The sequence below is a fragment of the Pelmatolapia mariae genome, linkage group LG3_W (genome assembly GCF_036321145.2).
Source record: "Pelmatolapia mariae isolate MD_Pm_ZW linkage group LG3_W, Pm_UMD_F_2, whole genome shotgun sequence".
NCBI lineage: Eukaryota > Metazoa > Chordata > Actinopteri > Cichliformes > Cichlidae > Pelmatolapia > Pelmatolapia mariae.
Genome location: NC_086229.1, coordinates 83,964,535 through 83,987,960, shown reverse-complemented (window position 1 = coordinate 83,987,960; position 23,426 = coordinate 83,964,535). Strand labels below are relative to the sequence as shown.

The 23,426-nt window shown below is 40.8% G+C and overlaps 1 protein-coding gene across 1 annotated transcript in view; it reads left to right on the top strand.

Moving 5' to 3' along the window:
* LOC134624923 (collagen alpha-1(XXV) chain) overlaps positions 1 to 20,748 on the top strand; it is a 53,188-nt gene extending 32,440 nt beyond the window's left edge. The window contains exons 14-35 of the mRNA XM_063470118.1: positions 878 to 922; positions 2,346 to 2,408; positions 3,527 to 3,595; positions 4,295 to 4,339; positions 5,101 to 5,145; positions 5,607 to 5,684; positions 6,059 to 6,082; positions 6,875 to 6,919; positions 7,054 to 7,098; positions 8,306 to 8,386; positions 8,492 to 8,554; positions 9,006 to 9,056; positions 9,754 to 9,780; positions 9,929 to 10,009; positions 10,367 to 10,402; positions 10,961 to 11,014; positions 11,610 to 11,663; positions 11,790 to 11,816; positions 12,705 to 12,758; positions 15,109 to 15,195; positions 19,459 to 19,497; positions 19,823 to 20,748. Of these exons, the coding sequence (XP_063326188.1) occupies positions 878 to 922; positions 2,346 to 2,408; positions 3,527 to 3,595; positions 4,295 to 4,339; positions 5,101 to 5,145; positions 5,607 to 5,684; positions 6,059 to 6,082; positions 6,875 to 6,919; positions 7,054 to 7,098; positions 8,306 to 8,386; positions 8,492 to 8,554; positions 9,006 to 9,056; positions 9,754 to 9,780; positions 9,929 to 10,009; positions 10,367 to 10,402; positions 10,961 to 11,014; positions 11,610 to 11,663; positions 11,790 to 11,816; positions 12,705 to 12,758; positions 15,109 to 15,195; positions 19,459 to 19,497; positions 19,823 to 19,825 (1,116 nt within the window). The 3' untranslated portion in view covers positions 19,826 to 20,748. The remainder of the gene's footprint in view (positions 1 to 877; positions 923 to 2,345; positions 2,409 to 3,526; positions 3,596 to 4,294; positions 4,340 to 5,100; positions 5,146 to 5,606; positions 5,685 to 6,058; positions 6,083 to 6,874; positions 6,920 to 7,053; positions 7,099 to 8,305; positions 8,387 to 8,491; positions 8,555 to 9,005; positions 9,057 to 9,753; positions 9,781 to 9,928; positions 10,010 to 10,366; positions 10,403 to 10,960; positions 11,015 to 11,609; positions 11,664 to 11,789; positions 11,817 to 12,704; positions 12,759 to 15,108; positions 15,196 to 19,458; positions 19,498 to 19,822) is intronic.
* Positions 20,749 to 23,426: the final 2,678 nt, after the last annotated feature.

Sequence of the window (23,426 nt, the reverse complement as noted above, 5' to 3'; positions counted from 1 at the left end):
GTGCTGACACACTTAAAAATTTGGGTTTTTTTTCACATAATAATGTCACAAGATTGAGTTGTTGTTTCCCATTTAACATCACCATTGGGTGGCACTCATTTATTCAGCTGTCAACAAGAAGGACTTAATTTTTTATAATGCTTTCATTAGCAGCAATCGCAGTTTACAGCCTCCTCTCTGATCCCCCGAGTGCCATTACGATTCATTATTCTTGAGCGGCGCTAATCATTTCTTTTCATATGCCATAAATCCAGTGGTCATAATTTTCCCGTTAAGTCAGAAATTTTTATTTTGAAAGTCTCAAAGTATTCTCATCGGAGGATTGGGGGGGAGCCTGACCTCTTGAGTTTTCCGCAGTCGAATCAAATGACTGCGTTCTCAGCTTGACAATCACCCGACCTTGATAATAGAAAAATACGCCAACTCTTCCTGCACTGCCAAACTCGGAGGACCTTGAAGCCGTGGCAGCTTTCGCAAACAGCTTTTGCAACTTTAACCCAAAGTATCAGACGATTTTTCCTTCCAGAAACCCCGAACACTTCACACCTGCCCAAACCAATAAAATCCTAAAAATGAAACTCAGTTGCACTTTGTGAAGGGTTGAGTTTTATAACAAGTACTAATCGCGCTGTCAAGCCATGGCTGCATGAGTTGGTCTGAAAGTGCATGTGCAAGTACCTTCTGCTGATGCTTACCACAAGCGAATGACGGTGAAAATACAATTTCTGGACAGCGGGCCGCTTTTCAGAACCACGACAGCTTGATAGACAGAGGAAAACACAAATAGAAAATAACGCATAGAGCTTTTCAAACCCAAATGAGGCTTGACTCAGCTTAGCTTGGCTTGGCTGTAACATGTCACACTCTTCTTGTGTAGGGAGAGCCAGGACTTCCAGGGCTGCCTGGACTACCAGGGATAAAGGTAAATGCTTCGCTGTTTTCATCCACCCTCCCATCAGTGTTGTCCCTGTCCGTCAGCTTCAGTCCATCTGTGGTAGAGTACAGAGCGAATCTCAGCTGGCCTGCTGTCACGCCTCATACATGGCACGTCGTGGTCCGATCTCGCTTCTCCTGCTTTGTGGGGATTTGCGCTTCAGCTTAGCGGCACGGTAGCTGCTGCGAAGCGAAAGTGAGGAGTTTAGGCGAAATGACAAGACCAAACAGTCTGAGCTTTTGATCTAAACATGCCAGCGTTCAGCAGGAAAACTGTCTCATTAGGATTCGTGAATAACACGGAGGTCCATGAATTAATGATTGAATCCTGCTTAGCAGGCAGACATTTCAGTCGACTTCCTGACGGTGGCAATCAGGAGGCTCAATGTGTCAAAAGTGCTGCTCGTTTAAAAGAGGAAGTTTAACTTTTATTTGATTATTCCGTGTTTTTTAAAGCTACTGTTTTCCCCGTATCAAGAGCAGATGGCAAATCGAAATGCACAAATGGCGCATGTTAAAGAAAAGCAACCAAATCAATGCACTTGAGGACCATTAAGCTTAAAATATAACTGTTGAATGTAAGGAATGCTCACACAGGAATGGAGATGATGGTGCTTGTTATGCCTGTTTTGTTCTTTTCTTTTCGTATGCTTGGAACGTGCTGGACTTGTTAAAAAAAGGTCCTTTCATTTTACACTTTATATACCCCTGTTTTGACTTAAGAGGCCTGTATGCTTGATGGATTCTAACAATATTTTTTTGCTAACGTAGCACTCGACCTTGCACTTTGTTCTGCTCTCTGCATTCTTTGCTGTTTATCCAATCAAAGTTTAAAGGTTTGAAAGCCAAATGTCCATTGCCTCTCTGAGGGCTTCCAGAGTGCCTAATGTTCTCTAGGTTGCAGATGGTGTAATAATACATTCCGGTTAAGTAATTTCCCAATCAAATGTAATGTAAATCAAACCCAGTGTCGCACTTCATGCTGGACCCTTGCTCCTCATACGTGAAAGTGCAAATGCAGAAAAATTGGAAGCGTCTTCGTGAGCGGCGCAGACCCTCTTAATCAGAACACTTCTGCGTGCCCCGATGAGTTTCTAACAAGGTCAGTCGTAACGTCTATTAGGATTCATAAGAGGGAGAGACTCGTTAATATATGAGGAACCAGGGGATAAATTAACCAGCCACTGATAATGTGTGTCTGTGAGTGTGATTTATGCATGAGTGCGCGCTTGTGTGCGTGTGCAAGTGTGCGAGCTGTAAGTGCATGCCTGTCATTATAAATGTGTTTGCTCATGCATCTTGTGTGTGTGTGTTTAGTGCTCATTAGCAGCGCTACATGAGAGACGCCCAGTGGAAAAATTAATAATAGCTGCTCGTGGTTGTGTTTTTGTTTTTGTTTTTTTTTTGTGCAGGGTGAGCCCGGGTTTCTTGGTCCCCAGGGTGAGCCTGGGCTTCCAGGACTCCCAGGAACTAAGGTGGGTGACTTCAGCTCGTCACTGCGATGTTGTTTATCACAGCGTGGGAGGTATTTTCTGCTCCGAGTGACACACTGAATATTACGAGCCGGTAATGATGAGACTCAAACACTTTGACTGATGGTTATCACATCCTATCAGCGCGATCGTCGGTGAAATCGCGAATTCCTTTGAGTTTCTGTTCTCATTACCCTTCATTATCGCTTCCCCTCAAGGTGATTAAACCTCTGTTGCTTCAAAATGTCACTTGGAAGTGGTCAGAATGAGATAATCCTCTGCTGCTACCTTTGAGTCCTGACATTATCACACCGTGGAGCCAGCGGTGATAATCCAGACATGCAAGAATTATTGCTCGTGCTTTGTCCTTTTGCATCGGGCTGTTTGCAGTGCGCAGATAACTGAGATATATTAGCGTTTCGCTGTCCTCTGGCATATCTCTGCTGCTTAATCAAATGTCAGGCAGAGAGAAGCTAAAAAAATTGGCTTTGTAGAAAAACAATTTGGCTTAATGTTTATTCCATTTGAGACAATCAGCGTTTTACCTTGCTTTTTTTGTTTTCAAGGCACACTACACATAATAACATGTCAGTAAACGTTTATTATTAAATCCTTACTGAATCGATGCTGCTGGATAATAATTGTGTCCCGCTCGGTTTTTAAATATCAGTAAGAAGTATTAGACACTGTGAAGCTTGAGTTTTACCACGTCTCCCTCTATTGGCTGTTTTCAGTCAAATCAAAATAAGAAAAAAAGGCACAATTCAAAATTAAGAATGTGCATTTAAATCATCGACTTTAAGGAAAAGGGTTCTTTGTTGTCGATTTCCTCGGCCCTGTCACATCTCACGTCTGCCTCGTGCTGACTCGGCATCAGTATTTACATTTCGCCGTTTGAATATGTTGAGTAAGCGAGCTCATGAAAAGGCTGAGGAGTCATGCTGAATATGTATGACATGAGGGGAACCGAAGGCGCGCCTCATGTTCAGAAGATGCACCGCGGGCCTTGTGCTGACATTAAAGAGGGAACTCAGCTTTGATCAGCAGTTCTGTATGACACCTTATTTTTTTTGCAGGAGAACAATAGTAACTCACCTCTCCTTCTCCTTCTCTTTGCATAGGGTGAGAAAGGTGACCACGGACCACCAGGGAAGGGAGAACGAGGAGAGACGGGACCCGCTGGACCAAAGGTCAGTAAGTGAAGGGCATAAGTGTGCATTCATGCCTGTGCGTACGGTATGAATTATTAAAAAAATAAGTTGCTGAAGCGAGGAGTCTTTGGAGCTTTTCAGCTGTTGCTTTGCTGCCATCTAGAGCCTCTTCGATCCAAACACACACGGCAAAGTTCTCCAAGTCATAAATCAGATAAGGCGATGCTTAATCAAGACTTCATGTTCTCTTTTTGTTGAACCTGGCTAAAACATTATAGTCTGTGATGGCTTTCCCTGGAGTCCGTGTAAAGTAAACCCAGTATAAATGAGGTTGCCTTTGTTTATGTCTGGTGCTGCCCCTGCAGGTAGCTTAATCTCCAGTCTAAACTTAGACGACACAGAGATCTGGTTCACATCCTATTACATGCCCCAGAAGTGAAACTCATCCTCTGTCAGCGACAGAGTTCAAATAAACACGCTCTCCACTTCTTGGCGGTTGCAGCGTATTAAAACCTGGTTATTTTAGTGGAGCTCGCTGCGTAGCTCTCACAGGAGGAGTCAGAGAGGATGATAATGTTTCCTTTAGGAAATGTGTTTTTAGAAATGCGTAATTTTCTTTAAACCCATAAAAAGTTTTTAAAAAGGGTTTGTTTATATTCTTCAACTTTATGTGCATGTCTGAAGTACTAAGCGTTAGTATCCTCTTCACCTGTGTGTGTGTGTTTTTAAACATGGCAGGGTTCACAAGGAGAGGCTGGTACACCTGGCCCTAAAGGGTCAAAGGTCAGTACAGCAGATTTGTTTTCTCTACTCTGCATGGGAATGAGTTGATCCCTGAACCAGCTAAATTTATTTTCCAGTGATCTTGGTTTGTTTTTGTTTTTTTGTCTTGAGCTGGTAAAAATGTGAAAACACTAAGAACTTAATGATCCTTGTTAAGCGTGTTGTTTATAAAAACAATCAGATTTGCAGGTATTAATAAATGTTGGAGGAGCCTTTGAGTTGAATGCTGTGTTGTATGTCACTATAAAACACTGTTCTTCAGTGAGGTCTTCATTAAAGACATGTTTTTGTTTTCAGTATATTTAACCTTTATTTAACCAGTTAGTCCCTCTGAGGTCAAAGGGAGACCTGGCTAAGAAGGCAGCAACACAGATACACAGCAACACACATCAGATTAAATTAACAACATTCAAACGAACTCGCATAAAACAGTCGCACACACAAATTTAAACTCCACCAACACTTTAAACTCCTTCAGTGTAACAAGGGCGAAAAGCTGAACTATAGATTTTAATTTATTCTCATTTATAATTAATTTATTCAAGCTTTTATCGCAGCTTTTGAAGCTGTAAAGAACATAGATATTATTTCATCGCCATTAAAAACAGGTTATAGATACAAAAAGTTGTTCTTTTATTCTGTCAAATGCAAGCTGTAAATACTAAAAGGCCTCAGCATCTATAAAAATGTAAAGTGTGTGGCTGAAGGCGTGACGGCAATGTGCCTTGAGTTCAATATTTGTTGTTTGTCTTTCATATTAGGGCGAGGCTGGAGATAAAGGAGACTTGGGGCTCATTGGACCAAGGGTAAGCAAGCATATTAAAGATAATTAATGATGCTGTGTGCTGATACGCTAAACCTTTTAATTGCTAATAGAACACTTCAGTTCTAGGATGTGATTAGGATGAGCACATCAGAGTGACAGCTCAGTTTGAGTGTTGGTTTGGAGACAAAATAAAAAGGGAGACAAGGCTGAGATAGTTAGGAGATGTGCAGAAGAGGCATAGTGGATATACAGGACAACTGAACAAAGATATTGAGCCACACAAAAGGTTTATGGATGCTGTCAGAACATGCAGAGGTTTGGTCTGAGGATGAGGTTGAGGCAGATCTGCTGCCCTTAGAGGTTTGTTATCACCACCAGGGGGCAGTAGTTAAGCCTAGGCAGATTTTTGAAAGGGAGGCACTCTATTGGGCTTGTAATTCTTTGATATGATGTAATCATGTGTGAAATAAAAATGTGTTTAATGGTGTTGGACATGTGCAGGGCCCACCTGGGCAGAAAGGAGAACAAGGTGCCACCGAAATCATCGACTACAACGGAAACATTCAGGAAGCTTTACAGGTCGGTTCCTTAGACGTAAAAGACGAGGGGAAAATGATTCCTTTTTATTTTTGATGTGTGTACCTACCTATGAATGGTTCACCTTCCTCACTGCTTACTTGCCAGATTAAAAGTGGAGCTGAAGTAGGTGAAAGTGAATTATTTGCCTCTCAAAACTGTATGCATAACATAATGACTAAAAAGGAAAAAATATAAACATATATAGAAATGTAATCCAGTGCAAGTGGATTAGTTGAAGCTACTTAGTTTGAGCTCTATAGACGTTGAGGGTGTTCCTGTGCAGGAATGTGCTGACACAAAGGTTTCTTTTCATGTGACCTCTACAATCTTATCTCTCACTTCTTCCCCACTTCCACTCCTATGGCCTACTGCAGAAGATTACCACTATTACAGTTACGGTAAATAGGCTCTGTGTATTCTGTGTATTGTTTCATCTCCAAAGTGTGATCCATCTATGTCCGAGCATGGGCCCGACCCGGTTCCAACACCCGTTTGCGCTGCCCTGTTGTACTTGTCCTCCCTCACCCAGCAACGTTTTTGCTTGACAGTGAATAAAACTGTATTCAGTGCTGCGATTGTGCTTCTCTGTGATCGACCTTACATGCTGCCTGAGCTGCTGGTTGTGTCCTTGAATGTCTATTAAACAGCATTAAGAGGGTTTTCCAAACTCATTCAGTCCGCTTCTTGTCAAAATCGCGTCATGTATAGCAGTCAAGAATCCCAAAGGCTGTGGTTTGAGTCACTAATAGTTTATTCCACCTTCCAACATGTCTACATCTAAAATAAGCATACGAATGTGTAGCCTTTTTTTTTCACTAAGAACTACAAACCTCAGAGCAGAAAAATGCAGATGCTTGATAGTGTGAACATTTTCCATTTCACCCTAAATCGGTGTCAGAATGGCAGAATTTATGGTTCAGCTATCGTCATGCAGCCCTCACATCCTAACATCAAAATGTGTAATTCTGTCATTCTGTCATACATGTTCTCACTGTTGTGACCTCTGCATGTGTTGAGCGTCCTGTTCATGGTTAATACCTGATTCCTAACATGTTTTTCAGTGTTATGGCCAGTGCCAGTGTTAATTAAAACATAATTCACAGCATTGTTTCGTAGGTTTCACTACAGTTTTGATGTATTCACACTTGTACGCACGTGTTGAAGAGAAATCTGTCTCTCTTTCTGTCCAGGGTCCCCCTGGACCTCCTGGGCCAACGGGACCACCAGGCATAAAGGTAAATTTCTTATGTGTGTGTGTATGTGTAGTTGTGTGTTTGATTATGATGTCAAGCGGTGACTTTTACAAGTCACATTATGTAACTTGATAGCTAATTTAGTTTAATTTGTGGTCATAAAAATGTCATATCAGGGGGATCGCGGTCTGCCTGGTCTTCCTGGACTTGATGGAGAAAGAGTAAGTTGATCTTATACATGTATATATATATTTACTTACATTGGTTAACCTTAACACGTGGAGTCGAGAGTAGATGACCTAAGTGTAGACAAACAAAGGCAAAACGGGGTTCTTAACAAAAATCGAACCGTTTTTTATGTCTGGTAGCAAACTACAAAACAAAGGGGAAAAGTGAACCAAGACGAAGCTAAACAATAACCTAAACTGGGAAAGCTAAACGTGAAAAACCCCTAACATGAAACCTGGCCGGGATACATAGAAACATGGCGTGAAACACAGACAACCTGACAATGAATGCATGACAACAGATCACATAAATACACATGAGGGTGACGAGGGAAGTGGAAACACACGGGAAACACAGCAGATACAAATGAACATGACGCCACAGAGGAAGCAAAAATAAACACATTAAACACGGAACACAAGACTTTCAAAATAAAACAGGAATCGCAGAGACGCAGACTTAAGACACACGTTAGGGAAATAGAAACGGGAGATGGGACACGGACATACTAAGAAACAAATACAGAAACCGTGATGGAGAACACATGAGAGATGCGGAAGATATGGAATGAAACACAAGGGGAAACATGTAAACCAGAGAAGGAGATAAGACAGAGGGATAGAGAGCGACACGGAGGCAAAGACATCTCTGAGACACAAAGGGCGAGGGAGACTTAAGCACAGGACACGACAGTCTCCCACACTGAAGACACGACACTACAACCAACATAGTGGGGAAGACACAGAACCGGGAGTAATCTATACAGGGAAACAACTGAAAATCAACAGAAGTAACTGAAGCCTAAACCATATAAACAAGAACATCATAATACAAAAAGGCATGAAACTCAAAATGCTGGGTCAAAAGCCTATGACACAACAGGCCCTATTATTGTATTTCAATGCTTCCTCCTATCTCCATAAACTAGCTTTCTTCTGATTACAAACAGAATCATAAAATCTAAGAGTGGAAAAAAAAAGCCTGAAGGATTACCTGCATATTTGTTGACCTCATTATTTGAAATTGGCTATGTCTAATATGACAATCCACCACAGACAGAACAGTGTCTGTTAGAGAAAATCAGGGGAAAAGACAGTTTTTTTGTAACCAGTACAAAACCCATTCTCAATTAATAGCTACAGAGTTAAAATAGAAATTAATCATTTTGATCTCTTTGGGTAACTTTCTACCCACTCTTAGGGATACAAAGGCTCTAAAGGAGACATGGGAATGCCCGGAGCTTCAGGGGAGAAAGGAGCAACTGGTTTACCTGGCTTACCTGTAAGAATACTCTCCCATTCTGATAAATGCCTCTGAAACTTCTACTTACTCAGCCTGACATTTGGCAGACACAACGTGGATCTCATGAAGCTTTTGTTCCTCTAGGGTGTCAATGGAATGAAAGGGGATAAAGGAGATGCAGGACTCCCAGGTCCTCAAGGTCCTTCTGTAAGTTAGAATAAAATAAAGTCCCAACAATATTTACAAAGAGAGTGCAGTGACAAGACTGATGTAAGAGGTGGACACTCAGATTTCTACAGCTGACCCAGTTCCATACGCATTTCTGGGAGTTTCTTTCTCCAGGTGCAAAATATCAGGAAGAAAATAATCAAATAAAGTGTGCAACCTGAATAACTGATTTGCTGCTAAATGTACCAAAAGCATGTCTTATATTTTGCACTTGATACTCAAATGAAATAATTGCACCTGTGTTTCGAAAATAGTTCCACTTTTGTAAATCACACACACCTTGTAGCGCTATTTTTGCTCTCACCCTGTTTTTTGACCAGTTTAGTAAATCTGCCCTATATGTCACGCTTTTATTGTGAAATGCAAATAACATGTAATAAACTTGTTGACTCACACTTTTATTATATAATTTCTCTCCTAATGTTTTCAGATAATTGGCCCTCCAGGGCCACCAGGGCCCCATGGATCCCCAGGACCTATGGTCAGTGTGCTGCCCTGAAAACCCCCTTTTTCATTAGTGGACACAAACTACACTTGTATTAGACACACAGCATATGCTAATAACCCTAATGACATGTTACATGACAACTCATAACGAACGAAAAGACAACAGCACAGTGTCGTCATTACAAATGAATGTCTCAGAAACACAGAAGCTTGTAGTGTAGAGTGCCGTGGTTCCTTCCATCCTTCCTTTTAGCTCTAACCTCACACAGTGTCTAGCAGCAGGTTAAAAGTCTACAGCTTCCTTTTAAAAAAATCTCAATATCTTAAGAAGAAGTGGGTATTTGGAGCCACGCTAGCATTTCCTTCACCTTACATATATAGACTGTCAGTCACTAATTACATTTCCCATCTGTCTGCGGCCCAGTCCAGCTTAACTACTCTTTAATCCCACAGCGGTGTTTGCTTGTATGAAGTCACCAAGGAGCAGAGTAAAAATAAAACACAGGGAGCCCTCGTCAGTTTTTCGCTGTGAGCAATTTCACGGTGCTGCGCTTGTTCTACTTTTCATCCATCCCTTCATCGCAGCTTTCACAACAATTTATGTGCAACGGTTCGGGCCACAAGCAGAACATAGAAAAGAAATGTGGGGATAGACAGAAATAAAATATATTCAAAATAATCGAGCCAGGTACTTGTAAACTAATGTTAGCTGCTTTTTAAATGTTTTTCAGGGTCCCCATGGCTTTCCTGGACCAAAGGTAAATATCAACAAAGTGAACATGAAATTCCTTCACGTGTACGATATTAAGCCATAGTCAGGTTATCTTATAAGTAGTTATTATAAATATCTAGTGAGCCTGGCAAAACTTAAAACAAAACCATCTCCTGCTTCTCTTTCTTTCTCAGGGTGAACCTGGTTTGCATGGGGCAAAGGGTACTCGAGGAGAACCAGGACACAAAGGGGACCGTGGACCTCTGGGTCTCCCTGTAAGTGAAACCACACACCACAGGGTGTCTTCAGCCAGTCCTGCCCTTTATTTCTTTATTTCTTTACACCATAGAGGTCCCTCATTTGTATTGTATTGTGCATTAGTACACACATTTGTATGTGTGTGTTTGTATATGTAAGTGTGCGTGCGTGTGTGTGTGTGTAAGTGCGTGCATCTATAATCCATTTTCTGTGCTCATTTTCATTTGCCTGGGCTGACCACTTTGCCAAGCGCCCTGTAACACACAGTGTAATTTAGTTGTTGTAAACCCTGCCATCAACCTGTCCTAATAACAGTGTTCATCTGGTACTAATCCCGCCTTGTTCATGTCACTCATACCTCCATAACCACACAGGGAGCCTCCGGCTTGGACGGCAAGCCTGGAATTAGGGTGAGTGCCATGTGACCAAGAGGCTTCAGCACCTAACTCGTACAGTATCTACTTCGACAGTATCCCCTCCATACAGTCCCCTCATTATCCTATTTTCCTTTTTATTCAGCCATGCCACCTCATACTGTTTATCATTTTTACCAAAAAAGACAGTTTTGTTTCAATTTTTTTTTCTTTTAGATTTTTATAGCTCAGAAAAAAGACTGTCCGCACTCACTTCAGCTCAGAGGATTGAGACCATACGCAGCACTGTTAGAGCAGGCATTTCAAGGCTCTTGTTTTGTCCCGTGTTGCATTAACTGAGCATTAACACACACTCATACATTAACTGTGTCAGCAGTGTAAATGTCCTTTGTGGCCAATGCACGTCTACCACTTCTGTGTGCTGGTTGTAGGTCAAACCAGGAGTATTATATATATATACATGTATAAATATATATGCGGAGGCTATATGTGGCTTTTGCTACCATTTGCATCGGAAAACCTTAATTATTCTGAAACACGTGCTTATTCTAATGCAAAGTTGTAAACTCACCATGATAACACTATTTTCTGCAGGGCATGGATGGGCCTTCAGGTCCTGCTGGTCCAGCTGGGCCGAAGGGGGATATTGTAAGATCAACATTTCATTTCTTATATCTTACTGATGATACTCTGCATTAACGGCTGACCGATATATAGTGACCGATTATTGACCGACATTAGAAGTTTGTCAATATAGCATCCACTTTTTATAATGGCCAATAGATTAAAATTAATTATATAAATAAAGAAGAGATTATTCAACAGCGAGAGTTGCTGTGGTATAGTTTGTCCACCAGAGGGCACTCTGCCATTCCCCTGTTAGCAAAGTCATTGGAAATGCTACATTAACCAACTGATCAGAGTCAAGCAGAGCGTAAATGAGTAATCCATAAATTCAAGTGCCAAGAAAACAAGATTGTAAATTTTACTGTCATGTTATCATAGAAAGGACTCATAAATAACTGCTTGTAAAAAGTGTTCAGGAATCTATATTTATTTTCCGTGTGTCTGAAAGGAAAAATATCGGCCCATTTATCAGATTATCAGAATTGTAAATCACTAAATATCCATATTGGTATTAAAAAACCTCATATATCGGTTGGGTCCAGACATTTTAACTCACTCTAATTCATTTAACCTTTTACCTGCCATTGTAAGTACAACACTGATATATTTAAACTAGGGTGAGAAAGGAGCACCGGGTGAGCCAGGGCCAAGAGGACCCTATGGACTACCTGTGAGTTTGAAATAGTTCAATGCCTACATTTATGTTGTATTTTTTGTTACAAAAATAAAAAAATGTATTGATACAGTGTGAAATACATATTTGTGATCATAATACGACTCATGTCTCTATTTGCAGGGAGCTGCTGGAACACCAGGCTTGGATGTGAGTCTGTTTGACTTTCTTTTAGTTCTGTTTTTAACAAGAAAGTTTCAGAAAAAAAAGACACAAGAATTAGTGATGAAAACAGGAATCAAACAGCTTCTCCTGGTTGAGGAATACTTAGCAAAAAGCTTTAAAATATATATTTTAAATCCCAAAACTAGAAGAAAGTGTATCTCCACAGAATCTGATGCAGCATTATTTAAAATGATCTATTTATCCATAATTTAGTTCCTGAATACGAGTTGTATAGCACCAAATGATATACAGAGCCAACCCATACCCGGAAAAAAACTTTGTGTAACAGAGGAACGCCTCATCAAATCTGCCTCATATGTTCCACATTTTGCAAATCTCCATATCACAAGTTGATAGCATGATATACCATAATAGCATCAATCATTTCAGGCACTTTTTGTTCATTTGTGCTGCTTTTTGTGGATAATAAGTACTCCTCCTTGCCTGATGCTAATTATCTTATTAGTGAATGATAGAAAGACAGCTGATTGATCTTCTAAAAGTTCTCATACATTGTGTGTTCAATTCAGTAAGTCTTGTTGTGCATAAATTGGTCTGGTCACTGTGCCCTTTAGAGATCTCATTTAGAGGTTCACTACATAAATATAATTATGCCAGCTTTTGTTTTACACCCAGCTATTTCTTCTTCTTTTGGTCTTAAGTTTTAAAGCTTTCACCCTCAGCTTTTTTAAAAATTATTTTAGTTTTAAGTTTGATTGAAAATGTCTTGCTTTTAGCGTTGCAAGGGCAAGATAAGCCTCTTATGTCTGTGCGTGTCAAAGGCGAGCACGTTCTCGCTGCCGACTCATCACACACCGACCTTGGTCGGGACCCCTGTGCGTCAGATTTTAATGTGGAGTTGTGCTTTTACAGGGGTTGCCAGGCTTAAGGGGAGAAAAAGGCGACGTTGGGGAAAGAGGAGAAAAGGTAGATGTAGATATACTGTAACGGCTCATTAATAACTACATAGAAGGCTGATGTCAATGGACAGTGACAGGATGCTTTAGAGCTATAATATCAATAATTGAAGTACTGATATTATTAAACCTGCCTACTTTGACTCAGTAGCTGACTACAGTACATTTTAATTTGCTAATTTCATTAGCCATTATTATCCTAATGAGCTTCCTTTACAGTTACTGTGAACATGTTTTGCTTGGGCTCGGTCTTTTGTACAGCAGTTGTGCCTCCTCGACAGATGGACTCAAGAGCCAATTGGATAATAGCGTCCTATAATGGCAGTCCTCCATTGCTTAAAGTGTCATCTCCAGTCCTCTCAAACCAGCTTTTGTTCTCCACTTTTGAGTGATTTGCCATCTCATCAAGTCCATTCTAAGTCATTTAAAGCTGATTTTGATGTATTAGCTCAAACAAGTCCATTGACAACAGGCTCTTAAAATTCATGCTTTTTTATTTTCTGTTGTTTCCACGCATGGACATAAACTTAAAGCATTTCACCTTGAGTTGCTAAGCCTGTTGGTAATCCTTTCCCTGCTTGTGTTTACAGTAGTCTGTAGCTTTCAGTGTTACTTGTGTGTGTCTCTGCACCACTAACAGGCATGATTTGTTCAGTAGATGTCTTTAAGAAACTGTATCCTAGTCCTTGGTATATAAAGACACTTTGCTGCTCCGTGGCGTGCTCTGTGAATCGTTGTGTTTACCGACGATTTCTAATGCACAACAGATTGTAGCACTGCGCCTCTTTAATGTATTTGTACAGGTAGCGTCTGATAAGAATCTGGCAGACTGTGGATGATACACAATAATCAAATACTTACACTTTTAATGAGTTATGGGTGGTAGCTATGAGTGCTAATAACTTGCATGAACAACATACGTTACCACTTCAAAGTTTGGGGTGACTTTGAATTTTTTTAAAATGTTTTTTTCATTATAAATCATTTATTATGTTTAATGGAATTTCTACACAGGCTCATTTTCAACCACTTCAAACAAATCTATCGTATTACCTGATGAGGGTTCATCTAACTGATAATGTTTGCATAGCTGAAAACTGTTGTGCTGATTAAAGCAACACATGCTGAAGAGAAATAAAGGCTGAAATAGGCTTCATACAATAATGTGTAACAATCTCTTCACATGGGAACTCTTTCACGAAGCTGCCAGTGAGACATCTGTTTCTCAAAATAGAGATTCTGATGTACTTCTCCTCCAAATACAGCAGTTCACTGAGGCCTTCCCAGCTCTTATTCTCTTATTATTCATTTTCAGGTGTTCTGTGAAGAGAGTAGTACACATATGTTATGAAATCTGCAATTTCCCACCATTAAAAGCCATCACAGGAACACTTTAACTTCTCCATCTTCTTCCAGCTGCTGTCTTTAGTGGCCACCACATGCCTTCATCTTACCTTAAATGAAGCATTCTCGTTTGTCATGACCTCCTTCACATTGACACTCTCTCCAAACCATACATGAAAGCAAGTCTCACTACCATTTTGTAAACCTTCCCTTTTAATAATCTCCACCTGCTCCACCCTGCCTGTATTATCTTCTTCACCTCTCTTGTGCATTGTCCATTGCTTTCGATGGTTGACCCCAGGTATTTAAACTCATTCACAGAAGAGATGTCACCTCGCATCTCCACTCTTACACCTGCTTATTTCTTACACCTACTCGTATTCTGTTTTGCTTTTACTAACTCTCATTCCTCTTCACTCCTGAGCATACTTCCACCACTACAGACAGTCTTCTGCCTGCTCTCATTAATTAATTATTCATTTATTATAATTTATTTAATTTATTTCTGATTTAATGTTAAATTAGATGGAAACAATGTGCTTTAAAACACCCACACATACATACTTTTACTTTGAAAATCACCCCAAACCTTTAAGTGTTGGTGTACTTTACCAAACCTGATATTTCTAACACAGTTGATTTGAGCATGTGAAAATATTCTGTTCTACAGGGATACAGTTTGGACTTTTTCAGTGTGTAGTAAAATTTTATTCTGTCTTTATGGAGGTCTTTTTCCCTGCTACACTTTCTCATCCTTTGTGCCCTTGACATCCCTTTGGCTATGAAGTGTTTTCCAATTTTTCCTACCCACCTCACTATCTCCCCTTTTATGTCTACTTCCTGCCCTAAGGAATGTTTTTAGAGTAGCCGGTATTGTTTGGTATCCCCTCCTACCTAACACTGACCATGTGTCGTTCCTCTCTGTGGGCCATAGCCTCCCTTATTTAATCCCTCCTAATAGCAGTCCTCATTGTTGACAAATGCTTCTTAACTTGACCAAACCATTGTATCCACAGGGGGAGAAGGGAAAGAAGGGCAAAAAAGGGCCTAAGGGCGAGAAAGGAGAACAGGGTGCCCCAGGATTAGATGCACCCTGCCCATTGGTATGTCCCAACTGTGAGCGGTCGCTCCAAACAAGGAAGGAAGGAGCTCCCTTTGGCTGTGCTGAGAACCAGAAAACCACCAAAATAACCTAAATGTTAAAGCGTATTACTTTCCTAATAATTCAACTGTTCAAATGCAAAAAAACAACAACATTGGGTTGGGTTCGCAAGCTCACAGGGCAGCTCCTCCCTCTCCCTCCCCTTGTGTCTGTCGCAGTGGACTGATGCAGGGGGTAAGGGTCGTCCACCTCTCTCTCAGTAACACTCCGAGGTCATTTTTACAAACAGGGTTTCCGGGGATTTAAGGGTGAAAAGGGGGAACCAGGGCAGCCAGGTCTGGACGGGCTGGATGCCCCATGCCAATTGGTACAGTATTTCTCTTCTTCCTAAACCTCCTACCCATGCATGCCGCTCACCTTCAGTCATTACCGAAGCAAAACCATGCATGAATCGAGAGCCTGACGAGCATGAGCACATCTTATTTTCATCACAGTTACATTTTTATCATCATTTTTATCAATTGCTAGAAAAACAACATTCACATGCACATACGTCACTAACATCCTGACCGCAAGCAGCCTTTTTCTTGTTTTAGGCACACCGTTAGAAACAAAATACACAAAGTAAATAAATCTGTCCCTCTAACTGAATCCTATCATTCCTCTGAATAAAACTGCAGAAAGCATTATGCTTACTCCCTACGTCCTTCTGATTCCTTGATGAACCAGTTCCCTTTTAACCTGTTGCTAACACAGACTCCTTAAATAATGAGTTACCCATGGATCCCTCCTTTACTGTGTTAACTCTCCAACCCCTCTCTGCTTTTGTACCAATTGGGCCAGACCGTGACAAGACGAGAAATCATTTATTCTGCTACAAATTCAGACCTACTCAATTCAAGACCTATTCGTAGAAAAATTGTCTTTTTTCTCAAATATGTTTACAAAGCTTTTTGTTTCAGAAACAATGTTGTATGTTGCATGGATATTTTAACACTATGGGTGGTAATTTAAGCGCTTAAAGTATACAAGGAGTTCATTTTAAGATGCCATATTGCTGTGTGTGTATAGGAATGAACCAGAGTGGGTAAGAAAGCATTGAAAATGTCACAAAAATCATCTTTTTACATTACATCTGCATTAATTTACTTAAACCAGCTGCATTCATTTTATTTTTTTTATCACACTTGCTTGATTTTCTTTATAGTGTGCCCACATCATGTTCTAAAATACAGCAGCACATATAATAAGATAAATACTGAAAGATTTTGCTGTGTATTACATGCATGAATGAATACACTCTCTTGAGGTTGCCGTTGCATGTAATAATTTAGAATATGTTATCATAATAGCCAGTGTTGCATTTAAAAAGAAAGCAAAGTAAAGCGCTGCACAGTTCATGATTCTATTCATTTCCCAAGCACCGGGGAGGTGCAGTAGTTTCTGTAGTGTTGCTGACTTTGATAACTTGGTTGAAGTTGTGCAACCTGCATTACTGTCTCTAAACTAGTCACAGTTGTGTCAAATTCAGCAAAATGATGTAAGTGTTTAGTTATTGCAATGGTCAGCAGGTCCGTGTGACCTGACAGAACTTATTGTGAAGACATCCTACATTTTCCTGTGAAAATGCCATTAGGTCCAAAGGTTTTTGGACTGTGACACAGTTTTTTGGAATTATACACCACCACAGCAGGTATTACAGTCATTTTTAGATTCCCCCCATATTTAGAGGCTCAAAAGTAACTGGACAACTGTTTGATGGACCTCTCAATCTGAGGTTTTAGAGTGATGCAGATGCAGGTGAAGGAAAACTATCAGAGAAAGCAAAAATTTTGGGAGGGCATGATGACAGAATTATTTCAAACCACATCAAAAGCACTCTCAAGGAGGCAGATAGATGTGAAAATCTACAACAAAGAGACGCTTTCATTCGTGTAAATACAGAGGGTTGCAATGCAGATTAGACTCTGACAGAAAACATCTTAAATAGCCAGCACAGTCCTGCAGAAAGTCTTTAGATGGATGAAACCAAGATGAACAAGTACCAGAATGATTGGATGAGAAAAGTATGGAGAGGTACAGTGGCTTGCAAAAGTATTCGGCCCCCTTGAACTTTCCCACACTTTGTCACATTACAGCCACAAACATGAATCAATTTTATTGGAATTCCACGTGAAAGACCAATACAAAGTGGTGTACATGTGAGAAGTGGAATGAAAATCATACATGATTCCAAACATTTTTTACAAATAAATAACTGAAAAGTGGGGTGTGCGTAATTATTCAGCCCCCTGAGTCAATACTTTGCAGAACCACCTTTTGCTGCAATTACAGCTGCCAGTCTTTTAGGGTATGTCTCTACCAGCTTTGCACATCTAGAGACTGAAATTCTTGCCCATTCTTCTTTGCAAAACAGCTCCAGCTCAGTCAGATTAGATGGACAGCGTTTGTGAACAGCAGTTTTCAGATCTTGCCACAGATTCTCGATTGGATTTAGATCTGGACTTTGACTGGGCCATTCTAACACATGGATATGTTTTGTTTTAAACCATTCCATTGTTGGCCTGGCTTTATGTTTAGGGTCGTTGCTCTGCTGGAAGGTGAACCTCCACCCCAGTCTCAAGTCTTTTACAGACTCCAAGAGGTTTTCTTCCAAGATTGCCCTGTATTTGGCTCCATCCATCTCCCCATCAACTCTGACCAGCTTCCCTGTCCCTGCTGAAGAGAAGCACCCCCAGAGCATGATGCTGCCACCACCATATTTGACAGTGGGGATGGTGTGTTCAGAGTGATGTGCAGTGTTAGTTTTCCGCCACACATAGCGTTTTGCATTTTGGCCAAAAAGTTCCATTTTGGTCTCATCTGACCAGAGCACCTTCTTCCACATGTTTGCTGTGTCCCCCACATGGCTTGTGGCAAACTGCAAACGGGACTTCTTATGGTTTTCTGTTAACAATGGCTTTCTTCTTGCCACTCTTCCATAAAGGCCAACTTTGTGCAGTGCACGACTAATAGTTGTCCTATGGACAGATTCCCCCACCTGAGCTGTAGATCTCTGCAGCTCGTCCAGAGTCACCATGGGCCTCTTGGCTGCATTTCTGATCAGCGCTCTCCTTGTTCGGCCTGTGAGTTTAGGTGGACGGCCTTGTCTTGGTAGGTTTACAGTTGTGCCATACTCCTTCCATTTCTGAATGATGGCTTGAACAGTGCTCCGTGGGATGTTCAAGGCTTGGGAAATCTTTTTGTAGCCTAAGCCTGCTTTAAATTTCTCAATAACTTTATCTCTGACCTGTCTGGTGTGTTCTTTGGACTTCATGGTGTTGTTGCTCCCAATATTCTCTTAGACAACCCCTGAGGCCGTCACAGAGCAGCTGTATTTGTACTGACATTAGATTACACACAGGTGCACTCTATTTATTCATTAGCACTCATCAGGCAATGTCTATGGGCAACTGACTGCACTCAGACCAAAGGGGGCTGAATCATTACGCACACCCCACTTTGCAGTTATTTATTTGTAAAAAATGTTTGGAATCAAGTATGATTTTCGTTCCACTTCTCACGTGTACACCACTTTGTGTTGGTCTTTCACTTGGAATTCCAATAAAATTGATTCATGTTTGTGGCTGTAATGTGACAAAATGTGGGAAAGTTCAAGGGGGCCGAATACTTTTGCAAGCCACTGTACCTCACTGTATATTATTCATCCTTTTTCAGAAATGGAAATTCAGCATTTGGTTCTGTCCACAGGTTCTAGACTTCAGACTAAACTTGGATTTTTGTCCAAGGATTAAAATTATATTAGTTGGTTCAGGCTGTTGAATTAAAGCTGAAATTTTGCACTTCAGTCGCATATTGGTTACTTCATTTGATTTAAAACAGACCGTAGTGGTGCACAGAGGCAAAACTACACTATCCAGAAACTCATGGACCTAATAGTATATATACACAGCACTTAGCTGCATGCAGGTTGCACATCCTTAGGGTGGAAAGAGAGAACAAGTGTAATTACATGGATGACTTGATGAAGTAGGAGAATGGGAGCGTTTCTGTTATTGTGTCACACTTTTAGATTTGTGTTCATTAACTGGATGTTCCAAAACTACCTGGATACCATTTGTAATCTATACCTCTGGCATAAAAGCCACTTATTTATAACCTTTTGTCATTTTTTTGCGAATGCATTATCACACAAGTTCTCAGCGAACCTGCCTGTACTGTTTCAGATCTCATTGTTTTATTTCTGCTGCTCTTCTTTAAACAGGGCCCTGATGGTTTACCAATGCCTGGGTGCTGGCAGAAGGTAAGACAAGAACATAATTGAGTAAAATTTTGTTATAAACACTGAAATTATAATTATTATTTTTATTGATTTATCTAATAGTGAGAAATCTGTTTATTTTGTCCCAGTATGATACTAATATTATGCTCACCCAGTGTTCGTTTGTATTTATTTCATGTGGGTTTCAGCTTCTGTGTTTGCATGTTGTTTTATGTTTCATTTATTGTGACTCGTTAGTGGCAGCAGTGTATTGCTTCTGTGGGAAAACCACAGCATACAACTCATGAACCGATGTGAAAACACCCATCCTCACGTCGCTCTCTCTGTTGTTGTGCTTTCCTTGCAGTGATCACTCTAACCTGAAACGCATGGAGTTTGTAAATAATGCTTCTTTTACGGTATTTATAGTTTTTTAATGGGAAAACATGTCTAAAAGAAAAGAAGTCTGTGTGTACAATGCTACAAAAAGAGATAACTGTCCTCCCCCCCACCCCACTGTCCGACCCCGCTGCAAGTTTCATGCTCTTGGCTGCTTCTACTCACATCGCCGTGTGGAAAAAAAACAACAAAAAAAACAAAAACCACGTGTGTCCTCTCTCTCACATCCACGCCGTGGTGGAGCTCAGATCCTCGGCTGGTGGCAGAACTTGTCTCTTTAGTCTTTGCATGGCTCAGACTGGAGCGTCGCAGCCCGGCCAGATTCACGGGGGGGTGGTGAAAGGAGGCGTGGGAGGAGGAGGAAGTGGATGAGGTGGGATCTGGACTGGCTCCCTAACACCAAAACGCTAGGTGTTTCTGTGTTGCTTCGTCTCAACAACCTCACCACACTTTCATGCAGCACCATTCACTCAAAGACTAAAAGAAAAAAAAGGACTGTGCCAAGCAGAACATTGCACCCCTGCCCTCCCCACTCCTGAAAAAGCATGAGTAGTGTACTGAAACTATATTTATATGTATTGTACATACATGTCACTGTTTTGTGGTTGCGTCATGGCTTCTGCAGAAAAAAACAACACTAACAAAAAAAAAAAGAAAAGCCTCTAGAGTTCTGAATAAGTAATTTTTTTTTTTTTTTTGCTTTCCTTTAATCTTCCCAAGGGAGTCACGCCATGGCTGGTAGCCTGAATGTCCCCCCAGAAAGTAAAGCTGTTGGTTATTGTTGCTTTATTGTGGTGATGCCTGCAGAGGGTACCGTATCAGCAGGTTTATCACTGTTGCACTCGTGAGGCTCACTCATCGTCAGTGCGGTGCCTCCAAACAGGTCTCCGGACAAGAGGGGAAGGGTAGGGAAGGGGGTGGGTGGGTATTGGGGGGAGGTAAACTTGGCAAGCTCGCTGCACTGACAGGGAAATGAATCAGCCTCACACAGATTTGAGTTTGGACGGGCGTGCTCGGAAACCGTCTCCCAGCGCGGGAACGGACTCTGCAGGAGAGCCTCCAGGAGTCTCGCGGATCTTACGTCAAGATCAGCAGGAGCGTCTCCCTCTCCTGGCGGGCAAACGCGCGGTTTACCGAGAGCGTTGACAGAACGCGATTGATCACGTTTGTTTCTTTACTATTTTTATCTCTTTTGTTTGTTGGTTTTTCACTCCCCCTCTCTCATTTTTACACATTGTTTGTATTTTGTGTATAATAGCCTTTGGTGCCTCAAGCTTTTATTCATTCCTTTATCAGAAATGTACAACTTTGTATCACATTTTGAATAATTACGATGAAGTCTGTTTTCTATTTTCTTTTGTTTTTTGTTTTCCAGAAGGGAAAGCGTTGTAAGCTGTGGGAGGAATGAAAAGCCGCACTGTTTTTCATGTATATGTTTTTACAGGATGTTGAAACCGCATGTAGCTTCGAGCTTCACCTGAGCATACATTGAGATTGCATTCATCTTAGTTGTACAGCCACTGATCGGACTCACGGTTTTAAAGAAGCTCAGTATTTGTACAAAGCACATCCGAGCATCGTCTGCAGATATGCTACTTTCTCATACTGGACTTGTACGGGATATTATTTGTACAGTGTTGTCAGTTTGCTGCATGTTCACAGTTTATTACATATGGATTTCTTAAATAGTGAAAACAGGCATCAGTTTGAGGAAGTGCAGAGCTTTGTTTAGAGGTCTGTTTTTCCCACAAGGCTTCAGTGAGATTTAGTCCCTGGTATTTCAGATGAAGGCAGATTGTGTTGAATCTAGCCTGCCACACTGCTCTCTTCCACCTCACATTGTCTTAAATATGTTGAAAAAGTGTTACAATACAAGAAAAGCTAAATTTGGCATTTACCGCAAACTGGTCTCTTTCCATTAGTTCACCGCAGTCTAACTGGTGGCCGGTTAACATCACATTCCTCATCATATGGAGCAAATCAAAAAAAGTGAATGGAGCAGTAGGTTTATTTTTCACCATGGGTTATACATCCTTTCACGTTCCCTATCTTTATCTTGCCTTTTGACATAGTAGGTGCTGTGTAGGGTTTTCTTCAGCATTAGAATCGTTTGCTGTAAGAGCCGATGTGAAACAAAGTAAAACAAACCTGTTGTGATGTAGCGGCAGCCGCCAGTGGATCCGAAAGGATTTCCACCCACGTGGTTTCTGTGTGACGTACAGCTCATCTCACCATTTTAAAAGAATGGATGCACATCAGTGTAGGTTCTTACGGTGCTACAAGATAAGCAGGTCAACAGCAGTTGATGCGCTTTAACAGTGGCGGGAACTACACGAGCAGTTTCTTTATTGTTGTTGGAGTTTTATGTATGTAACAATTTCAAGGTTTTTTTGTGCATATATTTGTGTATTTTTGTCTCAGTATTTTAAGTGGTACATTATTTATTTTTCTATGATTTCTTAAATGAAGGCATTTTGGTTCTGAACAGCATTCCTTTCGGTTCTGACGTGGGTTTCCGCCGTTCATACGAAGAGTTTCGGGTCACGCTAAGGCATCGCGAAGCTGTAGTGGGGCGTCACAGATCGGTGTGTAGTCACTGTGCATTTACTTCAACTTATAGGCCTTACCATGACATACATCCGCTTTTATTAATTTTGTGTGTCAGAAAAAGCTAGCGATCCCGGCAAAGTACTGAAGGCCTGAATGTTGACGGGCACAGCCAATGCAACAGTACACAGCTGAACATGACCGCCTTTTTTTTCTCTCACGCTTTCTCTTTGCATTGAATGTAGTTTGATATATGTATAGTGGATTATTAATGTACTGTGTGTGCTCATTTGGCATAAAGTGCAATTTATACTTTAGTTAATGTGTGTAACGTCAAATGCAGCTGAATTATCGCATTAAAGTGATTTCTGTAGCTACATTTGTTCGGTCATGCTACCCTTTATACCACTACCTGGGGATTTTTTATTTTTTTTTAAAAACCTTTATTCACCAGAAGACAATGAAACATATGTAAACACAGACCCTCAAATTAGATCATATTTTTTTGCTTAAAGTTGCCCCTTCACTTATATTTTTAGTGTTATTTCCACTGTGTCGTATTTACTATGTTTTTATTCTATGTTTTGATTTCCAACCTTTGTTACAGTATTTGTTCTCACAAGGTGCTGTATTCTTAGCATGTGCAGCTAATTTTTTTAAATAGACTTTTTTATTTGATTGGTTTTGTTTGAGTTTTGTGTTTATTTGTTGAAGTTAAAGGGTTTTTTCCTGCTATCAGCAGAAGTGCCAAACAGTTTATTCCCGTATGGGTGTTCACAGATCTGGCAAGAAGCTCCTAAATGAGTCAGCATCAAGTTTTAAGAATCTGTATTCTTGTGTTGTCCCAGAAATGCCTCATGTCAGTCATCACAACATGAGTGAGTAGGAGGAGGAGAATGGGGGAGCAGCCACAGTGCTCTTCCTCCTTGGTGTTGTGAAAGACGCTGGTTTCTCATGAGGATGTGTTGATGCTCCAATGCACAGCAGCCTTGCTGACGTAATTCTGTTGCCACATAAATGCAGAC